Here is a 20,534-nt window from a genome sequence, read left to right as displayed (position 1 = left end):
TTAGTCCAAAAAAAAAAGTCTTGAATTTTTTTTTTTCATCAGAGATGCAAGTCAGATTCAGAATCTGCTTTTGCTTTCGCTCTTGCAGATAGTTTTTTTTTTTTTTTTCTGATACAGCATAGCTGTAAATGACAACACATGGTAAAACCCGGATTGCTCAAGGTCAAACCTCAAAACAAAAAATGAAACTAAGGCTGACATTTACTTGCCTTCCTTTGGCTGTTAAGTTGCCGAGCATTAAAACCATAAACTCGGTGACAGTGTGTGAAAGGAAAGGCCGTTTGTGACAAGAGGGATGCAGAAAAGACAGTTAATGGCCAAGTGGATGTGACAAACGTGAACTTTGGCCCGTGCAAACAGCAGCCGGCCGCTAAGGCTTCCTGTAACCGCCCTGCTCACGAGGAAATGGAGGAAACAGAGTGCACGTTTTACACCTGCTGTGTGCCCCAGGATGTCATATATGACAACACGAGAGAAGCTTCAACTTTTAAATCATAAAATGCAACTTAAAATGCAAGTCACTTAATTATCCTTAAAAATTAAAACTACAGTATTTTAAAATCAAATTCAATACAAATAATTATCATTTTGAAAATAAATTATTTTCTCTTTCAATTTGTGTTAAAGGGTTTTTTTTGTGTTTAGTTTTTTATATTCATTCAGGCAGAATCATTATAACGTGAACATATATGCAGTAACGCTCCCGTCCAGCAGGGGCTCTATTGCCTACCCCCGCCGTTAAATACAACGAAGTAAAAAGACAGCGCGGAAGAAGGCGTGTACAGTGGCCTCTCTGGCTCAGCGAATTATAACCCAGTTTTCTAGTTGTTGCCCGTAAAACAGGTAAGCCCTCCCTATTTTAAAAGTCATTCATTTATGTTTATGTAGCATTTCGTTTAGCCTGTACAGTTATTTTCTCGTTTACTGTGGTGCAGTTAGCCTTGATTAGCTAAGCTAAGCTAAACTAGCTTTTCAGTGAAGAGGCCCCTGCGACTTTACGCACTGTCGGTCAAATCGCTGCGGCTCCTGACAAACTCCTGTGTGCATTCTTAAACGTTTTTTCCCTTTTCTATTTGTCTAAATATCAATAAATAATAAGACTAAGACTAAGGTGAGCATTTAAATACTGCAATTTAGCTACGATCAATTTCTACATACAGTATATTCAAATATGCGTGTTCATTCTTGTACAATTATTATACGATGCAAGTAGCAAAAGTGACTATTTACTATATTACAAACAAAAATTACAATCAATAACCCTACCTGACATTTATTTGCAAACTTGAGCACACTTCATTTATTCCCAGCATTGTTCATATCTGATATAACAAAATGACAAACATTGACAGATTTAATGGGGAAAAGTAATTCCATTAGCTTCTTATTTATGACCCCACCCCTACCCCAATAAAAAAAAAAAATCTACGACTCCCCAAATCTAATAACTCTCTGTGCTTTTCCTCTACTGCAGCAACCGTGCCACGCCGCGCCCCCACCCCCAGCGGCGCCGTCATGTGGCAGGAGGCCCGCAAGCACGAGCGCAAGCTCCGTGGCATGATGGTCGACTACAAGCGACGTGGCGAGCGCCGCCGGGAATACTACGAGAAGATCGTAAGTTGTCCCGCAAAAGTCAGACTCTAATCGTAAGCGACAATATCGCTTTGCTTGCGTGATGAAGAACACTGTGTTGACCTGGGATGACTCGTTTAGCTTTGTAAGAGTTTAAAACTTGGGAGCAAAGTTGGCGCACACTTTCCACACCTGCTCGTTTTTGTCTTCTTTTAGAAAAAAGATCCGGCCCAGTTCCTTCAGGTTCATGGACGAGCCTATAAGGTCCATCTGGATCCTGCTGTGGCTCTGGCTGCAGAATCTCCCATCAACATGTAAGAAGGCAAAAAAAAAAACACACATAAGTGATCTTAAAAAGTGACACAATATGTAATCTGTTAAACAAAAATATTATTTTCATAGCTGGTGAGATTTGCAGCACTAACCCTAACGCTGGACTTTTTTTTTTTTTGTCTTAAAGGATGCCATGGCAAGGTGACGCCAGTAACATGATTGATCGTTTTGACGTCCGAGCTCATCTCGACTACGTCCCCACCTACACACCTCCGCTCATCACCACACCGTCAGTTTTTCCTCATTCTACAGTTTTCTTCCATGTTAAACTTTTTTTTTTTTTCGCAACACCGACGTGAATTATTTTTAACTGCATGAGTCCTACACATGAACTATTTCAGTTCTCTTTGCATGCACATTGATTGTGTTTTATCACTTCCATCTTTGCAGAAGCGCAGAGCAGGAGATGGAGGAGAGGAAATGCAATTACGAGCGCTACCGAGGCTTGGTGCAGAACGACTTTGCCAACAGTCAGTCACACATTCTCTGACATCCGGCACAGTAGCAAATGATAGTTGTCTCTCGTTGCATCGAGCTCCTGATGACGACTTTCAATATTTCAGTAACTTCCACTTTCGAGGCTGCAATGTTGTGCTTAAACTTCGGTGTCCTCCCGCAGTCTCTGAGGAGCAGTGTTTGTACCAGATTTATGTGGACGAACTCTATGGTGGCCTACAGAAGCCAAACGAGGATGAGAAGAAAAAGTATGTTCGTTCCATAGCCTCTTTTCTATTGCGTGTCTGCACACGAAGGACACTCGTTTCTAACATTGTCCATTTTCGGGAGGCAGGCTGGCGGAGAAAAAAGTTGCCATCGGTTACACATACGAGGACAGCACTGTGACAGAACCGGACCCCGCCTCGGACAAAGATGAAGACAATTCGGAGAACAGCGAATCTGAAGAAGACGAGGTCATCCCAGATATTGGTGAGCTGTAACATCAATGTAGATTCAGTCGTTCCTTTTTTAGTTTTGGGTCCGAGCTAAATATAGATGTTGAGGAGCTTTGGAATAAACGGAACTGTCGTTTGCGTGTGGGCAGATGTGGAGGTGGACATTGACGAGCTGAACCACGAGCAGGAGCTGGATCTCAACAAAGCGGCCACTCCCTATGGAATGGCTGAAGGAGACTTTGTCAGGTACCGTTTGGATGATTATGCCACATTAACATATCGTCACTTTTTTGAGAAGATTAAAATGGTGCAAATCCCTGCTCTGAAACAGAAAGTAAATCATATTTTGGAATGAGATGAAAAAACAAATTAGTATAATTTTTTGGCCCAGTTTGGATTTGTGTGCTACCTGACAATAGGGCCAAAAAAAATCTATTCCTCCTCTAGAGTGTCTCAGCTGTTCTGTATTTCCCATTATTGGCAGCAGAGGGCGCTGTTATCCACCATTTAAGCAGAGGTTTTCTTTCTGTCGGTTGTTTATGTAAGTTATCAGTTATGTAGGACACCCGTGAGGTGACTTGTAGACTTGGATTCAAGACAAACTATCAATGGCTTTTTATTACCTGTTAAATATATTTTGTGTCAAGCCATATGGCCATAATCCCACGATAAACTTATTTTCTTATTTTTAAGACATCACAAAGTAACCGCCGACAATTTGCCCGCATCAGCACCGACTCATTTTCACACGCCGCCATGTTAATGGTAACGACGGAATATTTTTCCGGTCCGACGCGGCTCGAGGCGTTCGGTGGGGTTTGTCGTTTCGTGTTTATTTTTGAGCAGCCGTAAAAATGTCATTAAAAAGCTGTTTGGCTTGATTTAAATGTGCGTCCTAATTGTGCCCGTCAGGATGTTGAGGAAGGACAAAGAGGAGGTGGAGGCCATCAAGCATGCCAAAGCACTGGAGGCGGAGAAAGCCATGTACTCTGTAAGGACAAATCGCTTTTTCGGAAGATGGGCATACGTGCGTGCGCATGTTTTCGACTTTCTGTGACGTGTTTGCTAATCTAAGGGCCGCCGTTCTCGCCGACAAAGAAGAGAGTTCAGAGAGAAAAGACTGAAAGGACGACAAATCAGCCCGCCAAGGTAAATCCGTAAGCTATACAAAATAGAACTAGTTTATTTTGGACAGTTCTTTTTTTTCTTTTCTTTATTTTTTGTCTGAATTTGTTTTATTATAGTCTATTTTTTTTGGGTTATTAAAGAGAAACTGTATTTTGATTCTTCTACAAGTCACAGCAAGAATTTTTGAATTATATTTAAAAGCATTACATAAAAACGCAGCAGGCCACTATCTTGCCAGCTTGTGTCAATTTATTTCTTCTTGCTCCGTCGTCAGCTATGCCAGAAGAGACAGTCCAACGTATGATCCTTACAAACGGTAAGCTCGCCCTTCCGTGTTTATTTTGTTTATTTTCTCAACTTGATTGTCACAATGATTTCTTTGGATTTTTCAGGCCGGACTCAGAATCCAGCTCTGAGTCGCGCTCACGCTCCCGGACCCCCGGTCCGGAGAAGATAACCTTCATCACCAGCTTTGGAGGCAGCGACGACGAGGCTGCGGCGGCGGCAGCGGCGGCGGCAGCCGTGGCGCAAGCCGCCGTCTCCCAAGGCTCCTTCGTGCAGCACCCCGCAGGTCATAGCAGGGCCTCCCGGTCGGTAACTTTCCCTCCTCCTGGCTTTTTATCGGTTAGTCTGTTGACATGATCACTGGCAAGGGGTGATTCCTCTTATTTGGTGCTATTTTTTTTTTTTGTAACTTTATTGGAGGTGAGGTTCATTCATCTTCAGACATTGCTATGCATGTTGTGCCAAGAGATTAAGGCGATGTTTTTTCACCGATGCGGGTATTTTTAGAAAGGTCTATTTTCCTAGAAAAATGTTTTTGTTATTTGATGCGTGTCTGTGTGAACATGGCCTGAGCGATTTGACTTGTCCAAAGCTGCATGTCAGACTTACAAGCAATAAATCACTTCGGCCAATCAGCGTAAAAGCGTCGTCAATTGTAAAATCCAGCAGCGGGAAACAATTAGCCCAGGCGTTGGATCGTTGTCGTTACAAAAACGTTGCGTCTGTTTTTCTTCAGGAGACGAAGATCCTCATCCAGTCGCTCCCCTTCATACTCCTCCTCCGCTTCTTCATCGCGCTCCTCCTCTTCGTCCTCCCGTTCACGCCGCCGATCGCGGAGAAGGGACGACCGGCGTTCTCGGACCAACTCCCGCTTGAGACGACATTCGCGGTCGTACTCGCGTGACCGGGGAGGGTCCCGGAGGAGGCGCGAGCGGACTCGCTCCAGATCGCGACCCAGAGAACGCTCTCGGGAGAGGAGACAATACTCTTCGAGGAGACGGACAAGGTGAAGGTCGTTCATTTTGGAACGACGCGGCCTGTGACCTAACCTTTGGCTTTTCAGATCCCGCTCCAGCTCACGGCAAGGGGGTTCCTCTCGGCGAAGCGGCCGCACCGGTTACCGGCGGGGCGAGAGCAGCAGCGGCAGTCCCTCGCCGTCCCCCGGCCGCCCCAACCACAGCCCCTCCCCTGACAACAGAGGACCCCCTGTTTCTTCTAACACCGTTACCGACAAACTCAGAAAGTAAGTCCACGCCGTCTTCCTCTTGAATTCCATTCCTATGACCGCGAGGTAACTGAACCTCATCTATCACGAATGCAGTAGTGCAGTGAGAGCGCAAATGAAAAATTGTGAGTACGTCGTTAACCTCGTGTACCATGTGACGACGTAGTCTTACATTCCTTGGTGACCACGAAAATGTTGGTTTATTTCACACCTTTTTAAAAAATTAAATAAAGAGTACCACATTTGATTACCACCCAAGGTAACGTTTCATCTAATTTAATATAGACTATGAAAACCTCTTTATTATGTCGAAATTGCAAAGCGTCGCGCGTTCACCTCGGACGTCCGCCGTTTGCCCTAACTTGTCCACGCTTCCTTTGTCGTCCCTGCAGGCCTGAATCAAGCGGTGGTAAAAAGACGGGAGCTGCCAAAGTCAGTAAGAATTTGATGTGGCCGAGCTTTCTCGCTAAAGCCTACTACACCTCCCTCATCCCCTGACAGGCTGACCCGGCCGCTGTCCAGCACCCCTTGAAAAATAATCTCACTTGTGTTTTTAAACCGTATACACATGCCTCCATCTTACAAGGCTTGGCAAAAAAAAAAAAGTGGACTGGACTCCATTACCGTAGTTTGCATCTTGTTGTTAATATTGACTTTTTTTTAAGATTTGGGTTTCTTTCCTGCTCAAACACAAGTGATGATGGGTGTGGGCAAAAAGTCTGGGCTTGTTTCAACAAATGAACATATTTCAATGTCCTACAGATCTAAACTGTGAGATCATGGAGAGAGATAGTGGTTTACTGTCAATCATTGTGGACATTTTTTTTTTTTTTTTTAATCATGAGCCGTCCTCGTCCTCCTTTCTGCTGCTGCTTGTTCATGTTTTCCTGGCAAAGAATCATCGTAGTTTTGCATACACGCCAGGCCTCTCTCTCTCTCTCTCTCTCTCTCTTAGTGAAGAATTGCGCTCGCCCTCCCGCGTTTGACTCGCCTGCGGTGTTGTGACCTGCCGTTTTTCTTGCCTGGCCAGGTTTGAACAGCCCACTGCTGGGTGTGTCGGCGGCAAAGCGCCACTGGCTCTTTAGTGAACTCGCTGGACCTGAACTTGCTCTTGTTTCACGTAGCGTCCCTCGACTACTCCCTCGGCTGTCCTCGCGTATTAATGTCTCACTCCCCCCCTCCTCTTTTTTTTTTGTGTCTATTCCTAATTTGCCGGACACGTGCGGCGAAAGGTTCCAAAAATCTCGCTTCACCTGTTGCCCACTTTGACTCATCCAAAGTGTACAAATTGTGTTGACGGCGCTGTTGTCAAGTTGCTAATACAAGCGTGTTGCCCACAGTCCAAGCTGACGCCACAGGAGAAGCTCAAGCTCCGCATGCAGAAGGCCCTCAACAGGCAGTGTGAGTACACCAACAAGCCGAAGCTGTCTTTTTTTTCGACGTGATATTTGCTCAACGGTTCCCCTCTTCCTGCAGCCAAGGCGGATAAGAAAGCGGCTCAGGTGAAAATCCAGCAACAGGAGCACAAACGACAGGTGCGTGTTTCTTATGTGGCAAAAAATAAAAACATCCCGTCCGCCATTTCCTCACATCGCCCCGTGATTGCCCCAACAGGAGCGAGAGGGAGAACTACGAGCCATGGCACGCAAGATACGCATGAAGTAAGGCCGTGCGTGCGTGCGTGTGTGTGTGTATACACGCAGGCGGACCGTTTGGTATTTGAGTGTGTTGCAATGGTCTGACCTCGAGGGCTTCTGTGTTTAGGGAGCGAGAGCGGCGCGAGAAAGAGTGGGATGAATGGGAGCGACAATACGGACGCCACAGCAGCAACTCGCCCTCTCCTTCCAAACATGGTAAGGCTGCGAGGGTCAGCAGCAAACATTTACCAGACTCGGACAGATCGGCCCAACTATGAGCAGATGTTTAAAAAGTGATGGAAGTAGCATTTGGTTCTTTTGAGTTCTGATGGCGCCTCTGTGTGCTCTTGTCCCTCAGGTCGGGATTCCAGCTCATCCAGAAGGTATGTGAGGATTCTTTGTCCTGGTCACCATTATTTATGCCTTATTAATAATCCTCTCCTAACTTGAATCCATTTTATTTATAGAGCACTTAAAAAAAAACATCTGAGACCAAAACAGAGCTTTACTGAATCATAACATTTCAATAATACTAAATAATGAAAAACAATTTTTTTTTTTGGAGGGGGGCTAAAAAAACAAAACTAGTTGGTGACTTAGAAAACACTCCTGCAGGATCTCGAGACCAAATTAGGGCTGAAACAGTTGACAGAATAACTCCATGAGAGAGAAGAACAATAATAAATTCAACTTTGATGTCAAAAGTAGATTGATTTCCATACTTTTGTTTTTTTTTCTTTCCCCTCTCCTTGTTTTTTTTAGGAGATATCGGTCCCACTCGCGCTCCCGTTCCCGCTCCCGTTCCAGAAGTCCGTACAGCAGATACTGACCTGAAATATTGGAGGATCTCCTTGAACAATAAAGCAGAACATAAGCCAGGGTCACTCATGTTGACACCAACACCTCAAACATGTATGTATGGAATATGTTGTTGTTGGAATTATGACCTTGTCACTTTTACACCACATTCTCATATTTGGTTGGAAAATATGCTGCAGGTTATTATTAAACCTGTTTGCATTTCTTCTTCAAGCCCTGCCTGCTCCTCGCCACTCATATTTCAGAGCAACTCATTTGACGTCTTCCTCTCTGAATATTTTGGACGAAATTTCTGTTTCAAATCACGCCGATTACATCAAACGTCTCACTCGCTCTTTTCTTTTTATAAAAGCGATAATCCCTCCTCTGTCATGTCCCAATAAAAGTGTTCATGAAACGAAATGAAGATTTATTTTGGTATTTATTGTCTCTCAAAGCTGCATAGACTGGTCTCATTTTTGCAAGCATCTTTCACTTGAAAAAAAAATCTTTGTAACTCCATTTTTTTTAATTCATTGATGTTAAGTCAGCTGCAATTTTATTGTGGTATTTTGCTGCTTCAAAATATCAACGCCATTATTTTAGTGCGGTGCCGAAAAGCAGAAGTGAATAGTCTTGTGGGGACACCTGTGGAACTGAAAAGTGCTTTCTCTGGAAATAAAACCAAACGGCCTCCCATCAGGTCTTTAAACTTATTAAAATCCTGCCTCGGTTTACTAATTCATTTTATATTTCAATGAGCATTTACCGGACATGTGACATTACGTCGCGTCGTAAACCGAGGAGCCACTTTCAAGCTAGACACGTGTTTGTCCAGTGGGGTCGTAGGTTTGTGGTGCTGTGGGCGTGGTTTGCTGGCCCCGGCCACGCCCCCTTGTTGCCCTCCGCTCGCCGGCTGCGTGAAGGAGAAGGAAGACGCGTGAACTTGAACGCAGCCTTGTCAGTCCAGTCCACGCAGGGGAGGAGACGGCGAGCAAGCACACGCAGGCCAGTCCATCTTATCACACAGCGAGCACCTGGACCGAACCGGCTTGTGTTTTTCCTCCCTTTTTTCTCAGTGTTTGCTTGATATTGTAGTTTTTTTTTGTGTGCGGAGGCATCGACGCGATGTCCAGACGCAAACTTGGCAGCAGACCGCAGCACCTGAGTGCAATTCACGGTAAGAACGAAGCATGTTGCTGGGATAGAAATGGGGCTGTGGGACTGGGAAGTGTGGTCGGCCTCGTTCGGTTGGAGTGATGGAGTATTCGTGAAATCCAACTATTACGTATGATGCGTTTCGTCCGTGACACTTTGTTGACATCACATAAAGAACCGCGAATGCTTGTACTGTTAAGAGTCAATATTTAAACAGGACGTTCTCCACTTTTTTAAAACTAACAGTAAAAATTCCTGATAAGTTTTGGCTACTTATTCTGGCTAAAAAATAAATTTAAAAAATATTTTTTAATTAAAATATATTTTAACCAGCCTTGTTTATATTTCAAAACAACCGGAAATTGTATATGTATTTTAAAGTAACCTTTTTTTTTTTCTTCAAAAAGTAACCACGACACAGTTAGGTTGTGCGTGCGTAGGTTGTATGACCGACCACACAGTCCTTCACTGACTTTCGTGCGCGTTCCCGCGTCCGTGTGTGTGGCCGCGCCTTGCAAGTCTGCACAAACAGCCGCAGCTCTGAAACAGGAAAGGTGACATTTTTGAGGAACAACTGGCGAGATGCGGCCCCACACTGTACTGTCTGTACCTGTCCTGATTCTATTATTCTATTACAGTGCTGCTCTTGGCAGGCAACAAGGTGTGCCGGTGTCCGGTGTTGAGCAACAGGCCAATTTCCGCTTAGGGCCATACTAACATCATAACATACACGACATGGACATTTGAGACTTAAATATATGTATTTTTTTAATGTGCTTGAGTTGCAAGCCGGTCTAAATGAAGCACTGCATTGAGCTAACTATATATTTTTTAATTGTAAAAAAGGACATTACTATTACTAATCTCTTAGTGGCAGTCATTGGTAGACGTCCATAAAACTCAAAATTAAAATGTGAGATCGCACTACAAAAAAAAAAAAAAAATGTTAGCCCACTGTAGTTTTTAATATACTTTTGGACGGTATGTCCTCCAACTGATAGTTACTTTCTATTAACCCTTTTTTTTTTAGAATTAATGTTTGTCTGACTGCTTCTTCGTGGCACTCTTTTGGCCTGGTTTCAAAGTTCTTGCTTCTCGCTCTAACCACATGTGTCAGGTATGAGGTCACATGTCACATTTGTGAGCTTCAAACACACACACACACATAGGCCTGGCCGCTCTTATCTTACTCCTTCGGTCATTTTTTTTCTCCCCCTTTTATTGCATTCCGTTTCCTGTTGAGAAACGCTCTGCGGTTTGAGTCTAGGGGTGTGAATACAGTGGATTTTAAAAGTCTACACATCCCTTTTCAAATGGCATATTTTGTAATACTAAAAAATTTACAACTCGTATTACTCGATTGGGAGGGGAAATAACCCAATCTTACCAAGAAAGGAAACAAAACAAACAACTGAGATGTTTGCAAAAGTGAGCACACCCCCCTGTAACTGGGGATGTGGCTCTGTTCAGAATCAACCAATCACGTTGCTACCTCCGAGAACATCAGAACTTCCTATCAGGTTCATCAGAGACAGGTGCGTGAAGTTTGGATTTTTTTTTTTCAGTTGAGTTGCACACCTCATCAATGTTGAAAAAAATTCTGAATAGACTTACCTCATTCTTATTTTTTTTTTAATATCATTCAAACTCCATGGGGTGTGTAGACTTTTTATACCCACTGTCTAACTTGAAATCACACTTGTGGGCTGATATATTTTCAGGGGACTTTCTCTGAAGTTTTATTTGGTTTTTTTTTTTTTTTTTTTTAATATCAAAGGTCCAAATGCTCATTACAGCCACATAAAAAAATCTGATTTTTCAAGAAGCTTCTCCACCGTTGTGCTAGAGGATGTCATACGTCATTTGAGGTGAATGAGGTGATGCCCCAACCCCCCCCCCTCCCCTGTGGGTTTTGTGAGCGAGCCGATCAGTTCTGGGTCGCTTGAAGGAAGTGGTCAGTGGCCTGTGAGCAGTTTGACCTCGTTGTGATGCTCCTTTCGACTGACACAAGCACTTGAAACGTCTGATACCTGCTACCGGCTTCTTTTTCCTTATACTTGTTTCACTGAGGTATTTAAAATCTACCGTGACATCAGTTTTGAATGCTACTGTCATCACGGGACAAATATGTTTATTTTTGACTCAGGCCTGACCTATTAGGATTATTTTTAGCCCGATTCTAATAGTTGGCAGAATAAAATTCAGATTTTGCAGGTGTATTGTTGTGTCCAGTTAGTGTGCATAAAAAAATATTCAATATAATAAACAATAAATTAAATAAAACCATTTACTAAAAATATTCTAATACTTTTAAAATGTCATTTCATATACCTCTGCTTCTTTTTAGGTTTAATCAAATATATTTCAAATATATTAACATTTTACATCTTAAATATAAAATATATAAATATATGTATTTGCACATTCAATTAATATAATAAAATCTATCTACTTACAATTAATGGCTTAATATATTCTGACATTAAAATATAGAAAAAAAATGTTTCTTTATAAGAACTTTATGAATGTATTTCCGTGTTTCTTAGAATCTCCTGACACAGTGGACGGAGGTGCCCTCCTGCCACAGGACCACCTCCCGACCCCGCACATCCTGACACCCGACGGTGGCGGTGACCTCTTGACCTGCGGCCAGTGCAGCCGGGCCTTCCCCCTGGCGCACATCCTGGCCTTCATCCAGCACAAGCAGGGCGGCTGTCTTCCCCGAAACCAAGTTTTGGATGCCCGCGCCGCGCCCCGCTCGCCCGCCCACCGAGCCCTGCAGCGTCATTGCGCCTCCAACGGGACCCTCACGGCCGCCGTGGCGGCGCTGGGCCAGGGCTTCATCGAGCTCAGGAGGGAGGAGGCGGAGGCCAGCGAGCGAGCCTGGGGGGCGGAGCTTGGGTTGAAGGTGAAGGTGGAGCCCGGCAAAGCAGGTGAGGACTTAGAAGAAAGGAAAAAGGCAGGTTGCTAATTAGCCCGGCTGTTTTTTTTTTTTTTCTTCATTTGTTTACACCCCCAACCCCTTTCCTCACCCCTCCGTATGAGTCCAGCTCATTAGCTAGCCGTTGCCATTAGCAGGCCTTGGTGAGTTAGTGATGCAAAAGCTAATTGTGCAGAAAGCAGTGGCGTCAGGAGGTTTTCTCGGGGTCCCCCAGGAGGCCTCCTGCCACTACACCGAGCACCTGAGCTCTAGAGCTCCCCCCCGCCCCCTTCCCGTACTCGCCACCAATCCCCTGCCTGCTTGTCTCGGAGGTGACCAGGTAAACATGTTCTGATTCCCGAGGTAATACAACACATGCTGTCACGCTCGGAACATAAAAGACGCTCGTACGGAGGGAGGGGAAAAATAATCAAATTGGAATTTTTTCTCCCCCCTCAAAAATGAATCAGTGCCCGTAAGTGATGATGCCAAAATCCCGTGTGTTATTTTTGTGGAAGTTTTTTTGCATTTGTTGTTTTACCGGTCTGATTGGAAAGAACAACGATATGAATCTCAAAGAGGTTTGATAATTGCTTTCCGAGCTAAGCCTCATTAAAGGGACATTTATTCAAAGAAGTTGCTCCTTCCGCCGTACTGTAATTAGAACGTCTGTTGATGGATCGAATGAAGCAGGCCGGCGCTGGCCTTGAGGAAGGAATGAAAATTATGGGCATTTTCCGAAAACGATCGTTTCTCTCAGGCGACAAACGGACGCGGCATCTCGAAGCAGGTAGACGAGCGTCCCTCGCTCACATGTCGAAACCTCCGATGTCGTGTGCGCACACACGTTAGCAGTTCCTTCCTTTGTGCAACGTTTGGGGAGGGGGGAGGGGGGTCATCTGCCTGCACCATTTCCGTCCATCTACAAAACTCAAAATGAACTTGAACTGTCTTTTATAGTGCTTTAGCGTAAGCCGGTCGCTTAATACGAAAATATTCATGTACACTATTATTGCTTGTTTGTAAAAAAAAAATAATCTTATTAATTTGCAGTCGCAATTTTTTTTTTTTAAATCGTTTAAGGAAAAAAAAAAAAAAAGCTCTTTGCCAAGAAATTATCTCATCAGTACAACAATAACACCTCCATAATAATTTACGGCCATTTTTGGGCCTGCGAGTTTTTGTTTTGGAAGGCGTTTGTTGGCGAGCTGTTTTGAGCGAAAGTGAGAGAGCGGTTATCCCGCAAGCAGACACGGCCCTCCTTTTCTTTTTTTTCTGACGTGCACGTGTGTGTGTGTGTGTGTGGTGGTGGTGGGGTTAGAGTGGAGATGGATTACTGAAGAGCCTTGTGCATCTGTCTCGTTCCTTTTTATTTATTCTCCTTGTTTGTTTTTTTTGTTTTTTTTATTCATCTCCACCACCGCCACCCTCCTCCTCCTGCGTCTTCAGCACACTTTTCCTTCTCCCCTCTTTCAATTTCTCGCCTCCCCTCTCCGTCTCGACCTCCCCGGGGAGAAGAGATTCTGCCTGCTGCTCGTTAGTGCTCCCAGCCAATCTGCATTTTTAATTAGTAGTTATTGCTTCTGCTTAATATTCAAGTGCTACCCCGGGCCAAATGGGAATCCTTACACACGAGGAAAAAAAAAAAAAAAAAACGAAGAGAGAGAAAGTGGAGGGGAAAAGAGAGAGAGCGGCTGGGTATTGTGTTTCACTGCGGGACCACAAGACAAAAGCCACCATGGAGCCCCCCCCCCTCCTCACTGCTGCCCCCTCAGGGATAGATTTGGGGGCGGAGGGCTTGGAGGATGGGTCTCAAGTACAATCCAAAGGGGTGACATATTTCCACGGTGTCCTCCCCTCCCTTGCACTACTTTATAATCTTTTTATCTCATTTTCTTTTTTATCTCCCGAGCCCTGACCTACCTATCTCTCTTTTCCTGCTCTCACCCTATTTTTTCTTTTTTTTCTTTTTCATCCCAACTTTTGCTGGCTCTCTCCTCAGGCTAGGTTAAAGGACATGAACAGGCAGAAAAGAGGAGAGGAAGAAATAGGGGAAAGAGTTGCTCTCTTTTTTCATCTCTCGCCTCCTCCCCTCCAGTAAAATACGGACGGATTTGACTTGAGGAAACATGAAAGAGGCTTATAGCAGTCGGCTTTGAACCGCTCGGAAAGAAAGAAAAACGGAAAAATAGAACACTTTCTCCCTCCCCTCCGCAATTTGGAGATCGTTTCTCCAGTGTTGATTAATGCAGAAAAAGGCCTCATTTGTCAAGCGGGCTGAGTCAGTGGCTCATTTGCATAAGGCATTCGTTTTCCACGTTCTGCTAATTAGCAATTTGCAGCTTAATTGGAAAGTGGCTTCTCGCTTAGGAGACAAAGCTATCCGACGTATAAAAATATCCGCGAGATGTAACCCCGCCGACGCGCCTCCGCGCTGGAAAAACGCCGCTCTACCTCGGCGCCCTCTCGTTGACGTCGAGGGCGGAGGCGCTCGTCGTGTGTCGTTTTGCTGACACGCCATTTGGGATCAGAACCAAATAGCGCCATTTTATGATAGATAACTACATTTCCCATCATCCCCTAAAAATAACCCCCCATTGTGGTGAAAGTTTTTGCTCACTGTTAGCTTGTGATTGATGTTTTCCATTTATGTTAGCATTAAGCTAACCTGATTATTGTAATTGCTTGGCTCATTTGCATGAGACAGGACCGCCCCCCTCAAAAACTCATTTCATCCAGGCTTGAGAAAGAAGGATCTCGATCCTTTGGGTATTTTGACAAAAGTGTGTCTCAGATATATGTTGAGACACCTGGGAACTTTTTTCTTGCCCCAGGTCAATTGGGATCGGCTCCACCGTGACCCTTGTCCTTACGGCTGCTCTATTTTGTTTTCCAGGGTCCGAGGAGCCGTCCTACTTCACCTGCCAGCAGTGCGAGAGTGTGTTCCCCTCCGCCTGGGCCCTGCTGCAGCACGCCCAGCACGCTCACTCCCTCAGCATTTACCAAGAGGAGGACGACGATGAGGACATCCGAGCCAGTCTGAAGGAGAACAAACCTGCGACGGCCACGCTGGACCCTCGCCACCTCAGTCAAGCGCTCGCCTCCGCCTTCCAGCCCACCCTGCGCCTGGCTCGCCCCCGCCAGACTCCCGCCGCCGTGGCCCCCAACAACCTGCAGGCTCTGAACTTCTCCGAGCTGCTGCGGGGTCTTGCTGAGGGCACCAACAACATTAGCAACAACAACAATCCTTCTGTCAGCTCGCCGGGAGGCCTGGCGTTGTCCCCGTCCTCCTCCCCGCCGGCGGCGTCCCCCTTCCCTCAAACGGGAGTCCTCCAAGCCGACTTCCACTGCGAGCTGTGCGACCACAGTTTTCAGACGCCGCGCGCCCTCTCCGCCCACCGCCGGACTCACGCGTGCGAGAGGCCGTACCACTGCGGCGTGTGCGGCCAGGCCTTCGCCCAGAGCGGGCAGCTGGCTCGCCACATCAGGAGCCACCACCGGCCGGCAACGGGGAGCGGGTATGAATCAGCGGATGCCTTGGCGATGGAGACCACCAGGGGAAGGTTCCAAATACAGGCAGGGAAGGCCACCATGGACGTGAGAGCGCAGGGTCCCTCCGAGTTGGACCTGACGGTGCCCAAGCTCCCCGCCGGGATGCTCCTCCCCTCGCAGGTCAGACCCTCAGACAGAGAGCTGCTGAGACTCTACCAGAGCCAGAGAGACGGCGGCGAGGAGGAGGCCGAGGCGCAGGCGGACCCCCGGCGCGCCTCACCTTGCGCCAGCCCCTCGGAGGGCTCCCTGGAAAGCGGCGAGACCGGCGGCAGCGGCGAAAGCGGCATAGCCAGCGGCAACTGCACGCCCAAGCGGCCCGAGATGAGCGAGCAGCCCGAGATCATTGACTTCAGCTCGGCTAAAGTCAGCGAGGCGGTGCAGGAGTGGCAACGGGAGAACGAGCGGAGGAGCACCGGCGGAGGGAGCGCCGGCGCCCCGTCCGTCTCGACCGTCAAGAAGAAGAAGGACGAGGCCTGCGAGTACTGCGGAAAGCAGTTTCGCAACAGCAGCAACCTGACGGTGCACCGCCGCAGTCACACGGGCGAGCGGCCGTACCGCTGCGGCCTGTGTAGCTACGCCTGCGCCCAGAGCTCCAAGCTAACGCGGCACATGAAGACGCACGGTGCCCAAGGAGCCAAAGCGCCTTTCCTGTGCCAACTTTGCGCCGTGCCTTTCACGGTCTACGCCACCCTGGAGAAGCATCTGAAGAAGGTGCACGGCCTCAGTCACGCCAGCGTGGGCGCCTACGCCCAGGCCAGCGCCGCAGACACGTTGGCCGCCATGAAAGCCGAAGAGGCGCCGGAGGTTGTGAAGATGGAGGAGGAGGAAGCCAGTCTGGATCAAGTAGCCAATACGGACAGGGAAGAACATCGCCAGGAGGAGAGCACGGGAAGTCCAACTCCCGTGGCTTTGACTCCAGCTCCCTGAGTGCCTGCCCAGCAAACTCAACTGGCCCCTACCATGAAAAAAAATAACCCACACAAAACTGGAGTAGAAAAGTAGCAGAACCGAAGCAATTGTATGCAAAAAGAAAAAAAAAGAAAAGCTCCGGGCTGAGAAAGTGCCTATTTGTGTGACCTCAGAACAAAACGGTGACATTCAACAGGGACATTTGCAGAGCTGCAGAACAGGAAGTGAGCTACCACAGTCCACGCCAACACAGGAAACCAAGTTGCAGGTGATGCAAAGGCGCCATTTTATCGCTCTTCCGTGTGACCCACCGGACTGGCGGCCATCACATCATCCAGATGAATGAATGAATGACGCTAACATATCCACGGATATGTGTGCAGATTTTCTTTTAAAGACTCAGCAAATAACTTCTGCTGTCTGCAGTGCGCCCTTGCTGGTCTCAAACGTCACGTTTACCGGCCTCCCGGCGAGGTTGCGCTCTTCTTGCGACAAATTCCGATAGACCTTCTGGTGTGAGCTTTTTTTTTTTTTTTTTCAGGATTACTTTCTATGCAGCAAAACTGTAATTCTCTTCCCCCTGTTTATTACCTTTCTGTCCTCGTCGTTTACATTTATAAAATGCCCAGCTGTTAGGAGCCTGTGCATGTTTTGCAGCTGTTATTATTTCCTGGTTCTGAGTGTTTGTGTGTTTTAAAATAATTTGTAATTTATGAACGTTGCACCTTGGTGCTTGTGGAAGTGAGAGCGGAGAAGGGCACTTGAGTGAGCGAGCACTTGTTTTTCACCGTGTGTGTGTGTGCGTGCGTGCAAGGACTTGAATTGTGTCCCATGCGTCCTTTTGGATCATTGTCGAGAAGAACTCAAGCAAACCTTGTCTGCATACACGTGCGACTGAGCGTGTGTGAGAGAGTGTGTGTGTGCAGGAGATAGTGTGGGAGTGTGCGTGCATGAGAGGAAACTGCGTGGTTCGTGCGTGACTGAGTGAGTGGGGTAAGAAACTCTCCGAGAGAGTTCGCGAGTGTCAAGAGAGTTGAGACAAACTGCGTGAAAGAGTTTGTGCGCGTGCGCGGTAGAGCGTACCTGTGACAGTGAGAATTGCGCATGCGCGCTTTTGTGACCACTGTGTATCCATTATCAGGGACAGCAAAACAAACTGTGTGTAAAAGCAGTGTAACTGTTCAGGGATCATATTTTGTACATAGATTGACAATCTTGCTGTTTTTTTGTTCTTCTTAACTGCCTGTCGCTGTTACATGCCTCCCCAAACGTCTCCTGCTGATTGTCTCCCCTTTAGACTCAGTACTTGCTTGTCCGACACTGTTTTGAAACCTCAATAAAAAGATGAGGTGTATTTTTGCATTGTGAGGTCTATTCTTATCTCGCTTGTGTTTTAGTTATTTACACGAGAAGTGGTCCTCTATTTTACACAAGTGGTCCCGTCGAGCATCTTCGGTCAATCCAACTGAACCCGGAAGTCGTCTGATAAATGTCCCCCCCCGCACACACACAGTGGTACAGTCCTATCAATTTCCGCTTATCCTTCTAGAACAAGCAATTAATGTGGTCGCCTAGAAAACTTTGTTTCTTAATTGTTTGAAGAATTTATTTCAGATTTTTACTATTTCAGGTACTATACAACTATTTTCATACCCCTGGATCCAATATGGTACGTTAAAGACATTTGAAGTCATCGTTTTGTAAACGAGGAATTAGCCTGCTAGCAAATGGTCAAATACAACTCTCCATTTTTTTATTTATTCAGTTATGTTTTAACTTCTATAGAAATATTTTTTCTAGATTTCGCATTTTTAGTAACAGTTAAACCTCACTGATAAAAACATTGCAGTCCCACTGTTGCCCTTTTATCCTCTGCGAACCAGGAAGTAGTCTGATCCCTAAAAAGGCGAAACAAAAATTGTGTTTTTAACTTCTGTTTGAACAAAGTAATTTTTTTTATTTTTATTTGAGTCACTATAGAGCTATTTTCCTACCCCAGAAACCAAAACTGTTACATTCAAGCCCTTTTAAAGTCACGCTTGTAAACCTGAAAGTAGAATACTAGCCTACCGAGACATAAACAAAGACAAAATCGGCCCCTCCACAAAATCTTTTTTTTCTGCTCTTGTTGACTGTCTTTGTTCTACTCAGCGTCGTTCTCTGTTACATTTTTTTTTCCTTATTTGAGCTTGCAGTTTGGGACTTGCAAGAAAGCTTTTGAAAGTATTTTTAAAGCGCCTGCTCTCGCCGTAGTGTTTTCTCAGTCAGCGCGGGCTGTTTTCCTTGGAGGAACCCAGTCAACGCCGACTTATTAATTTTTAATGCAAGCGTTTGGGTTAGGGACCCTCGCTCCTTGTTTACATCCTTGTGATGTTCCTGCCTTTGTGTCGAGACGTTGTCATGCATTTTTAGTGGCCTGTGTGTGTGCATGTGTGTGTGCGTGTGTGTGTGTCCTCCTGCAGGTAGCGAGATGGCTGCTGCTGATGGGATACGGGCGGCTCAAAATTCTCAGGATGGAAAATTGAGGAAGGGGGGTGGGTGCCAGGGCAGTTTGGTTATTGTTTGCGGGCATGTTGGGAGGCAGATCAGGGTGAATGGGGAGTGTCAAGGGGTTGGGATAATTGCTGACTCTATTTTAAGGACATAAAAACCTCTGCACCAGCATCTCGGGCCCAAACCCCACCCGGCCCCTCCTCCTAATGAAAATGAAGTTCTATGATCCCTCTAGCTCATTAACAGCAGGTCTTTTAATGAGCTTTCAACAAGGTGGGGGGCTGGGCATATGAGGACGAGCAGGATTGAGGTTGGGGGGGGGGGGGGGTTATTGCACCAGATGTACACACGCCCACTCGTACCAATTACCATTGTGTTATGGAGAATAAAGTGGAAATGAAGACAGAGGCTTCTGACTTCCATGAGTCAGTTTTTCCGTTTTTGCTCCACAGAGACGGAAAATGAGGAGGAGGCAAAGGAGTGGCGACGTCCAGGTGACAGGTAACATCCTCCACGTCTCCCTCTGGTAAACTCTGCCCTCCCTACCCCGGAGGCGCCACCATTTGGCACTTGCACCACCCCAATTATGTAAGGTAAGGCGATACGGGCGAAAACCTGCGGCCTGATATGTTTTCCAGTAAAATGCCCTAACTGCCCTTTGTCTTTCTTCGCAGCACACACCTCTCTGCGATCGTCGGCCAATCACGAGGCGAGGGCGAAAGGTGTGTTTTCTGACCAGTTGCTCGACTTCAACTCAAGTAAGGTGAACTTTGACTTCTTAGAGCCACACACACCCAAGTACGATAATAATACCACATATTTCGACAGCCTTTAAAATGCGCGGTCGAACCGGGAGGTTGGATCGATTTGATAGCATTTTGTTGCGGAATGTTTTTATTTATTTTTTTTGAAAAATCCCCAAGTTGGTTCAAAATGATGCAACTTTGTGGTTCGGTTAAAATTTTAAAACCAGCCAGGAAGTGATCTTTTTGTAGATAAATAAGGCGACCCGAATATTCATGAAAGAACCGTCTCAGTGTGAAACAGTGCGCTATTATACAGCCCTCAGCAAAAATAAAAAAAATGATGTAAGCATACCTCCTGGAGGATGATCATTTAAATGTGGAATTTTGGAGAGAAAAACAATTTCAAATATCACCCTTCTGGCCTTAAGAAAAAAGCATCAAAGAAAAATCATTTAGTCAGTTTTTTTTTTTTCAAGAAGAGGAAAAAGATGGAAATCACTCAGCTCTGCACGTTAGAAAATGCTGAGTTGTCCTTGTTACTTGCTTGGTCGCTGTAGATTTTGAGCAGTTTTACCGCTAATGTCCCTTTTAGGCCAGGCCCTTAAATATTTCACAGAATTTTTATTTTTTCTGAAACGGCAATATTAAGCGTATGTTGAAAACAATATGGAGTCATGAACAACAAAACAAAAACACACCAACAGGTTTTTTATGGCAAGCTACATGATCATCTTGAAAAATTATGTCATTACCTAACATTCTTTCAGTCGGTGGGATTAATATTAGCTTCTTTGTGCTAAATAAAGATGAAATGAATACAGTGTGTCGACCTTACAGTAGCACACAACACGCGCTGGTGTCTTGTGGCCTATTAAAATGGCACAA

The 20,534-nt window shown here is 45.8% G+C and overlaps 2 protein-coding genes across 3 annotated transcripts; both read left to right on the top strand.

Moving 5' to 3' along the window:
- Window positions 1-721: 721 nt before the first annotated feature.
- On the top strand, window positions 722-8,298 carry clasrp (CLK4-associating serine/arginine rich protein). Of its 2 annotated transcripts, XM_049726469.2 has the most exons (21): window positions 722-843; window positions 1,475-1,614; window positions 1,789-1,886; window positions 2,033-2,134; window positions 2,296-2,375; window positions 2,525-2,609; window positions 2,696-2,832; window positions 2,948-3,044; window positions 3,711-3,789; window positions 3,874-3,947; window positions 4,201-4,242; window positions 4,319-4,516; window positions 4,948-5,217; window positions 5,275-5,454; window positions 5,829-5,868; window positions 6,777-6,837; window positions 6,913-6,971; window positions 7,051-7,097; window positions 7,201-7,289; window positions 7,432-7,456; window positions 7,836-8,298. In XM_049726469.2, the coding sequence occupies exons 2-21, from the start codon at window positions 1,516-1,518 to the stop codon at window positions 7,900-7,902; spliced, it is 1,929 nt and encodes a 642-aa protein (XP_049582426.1). In that variant the 5' UTR covers window positions 722-843; window positions 1,475-1,515; the 3' UTR covers window positions 7,903-8,298. The 2 variants fall into 2 exon arrangements, 1 of the variants encoding a protein (XP_049582426.1); XR_007482871.2 differs by lacking the exons at window positions 7,432-7,456; window positions 7,836-8,298 and having other exon boundaries at window positions 5,829-5,872.
- Window positions 8,299-8,795: 497 nt separating this feature from the next.
- On the top strand, window positions 8,796-17,764 carry znf296 (zinc finger protein 296). The gene is made up of 3 exons (XM_049726465.2): window positions 8,796-9,051; window positions 11,576-11,962; window positions 14,846-17,764. The coding sequence occupies exons 1-3, from the start codon at window positions 9,000-9,002 to the stop codon at window positions 16,426-16,428; spliced, it is 2,022 nt and encodes a 673-aa protein (XP_049582422.1). The 5' UTR covers window positions 8,796-8,999; the 3' UTR covers window positions 16,429-17,764.
- The last annotated feature ends 2,770 nt before the right edge of the window (window positions 17,765-20,534 follow it).

Source organism: Syngnathus scovelli, chromosome 7, assembly GCF_024217435.2.
Source record: "Syngnathus scovelli strain Florida chromosome 7, RoL_Ssco_1.2, whole genome shotgun sequence".
Classification (NCBI taxonomy): Eukaryota; Metazoa; Chordata; class Actinopteri; order Syngnathiformes; family Syngnathidae; genus Syngnathus; species Syngnathus scovelli.
The sequence above is the reverse complement of the archived record's forward strand: the minus strand, read 5'-3'. Positions and strand labels throughout refer to the sequence as shown.

Coding starts and splice junctions, on each gene's coding strand:
- znf296 (XM_049726465.2), top strand. CDS start 9,000: ATGTCCAGACGCAAACTTGGCAGCAGACCGCAGCACCTGAGTGCAATT. Junction 9,052..11,575: donor GCACCTGAGTGCAATTCACG/GTAAGAACGAAG, acceptor CGTGTTTCTTAG/AATCTCCTGACACAGTGGAC. Junction 11,963..14,845: donor GGTGGAGCCCGGCAAAGCAG/GTGAGGACTTAG, acceptor TTTGTTTTCCAG/GGTCCGAGGAGCCGTCCTAC.
- clasrp (XM_049726469.2), top strand. CDS start 1,516: ATGTGGCAGGAGGCCCGCAAGCACGAGCGCAAGCTCCGTGGCATGATG. Junction 2,833..2,947: donor CGAGGTCATCCCAGATATTG/GTGAGCTGTAAC, acceptor GCGTGTGGGCAG/ATGTGGAGGTGGACATTGAC. Junction 3,948..4,200: donor CGACAAATCAGCCCGCCAAG/GTAAATCCGTAA, acceptor CTCCGTCGTCAG/CTATGCCAGAAGAGACAGTC.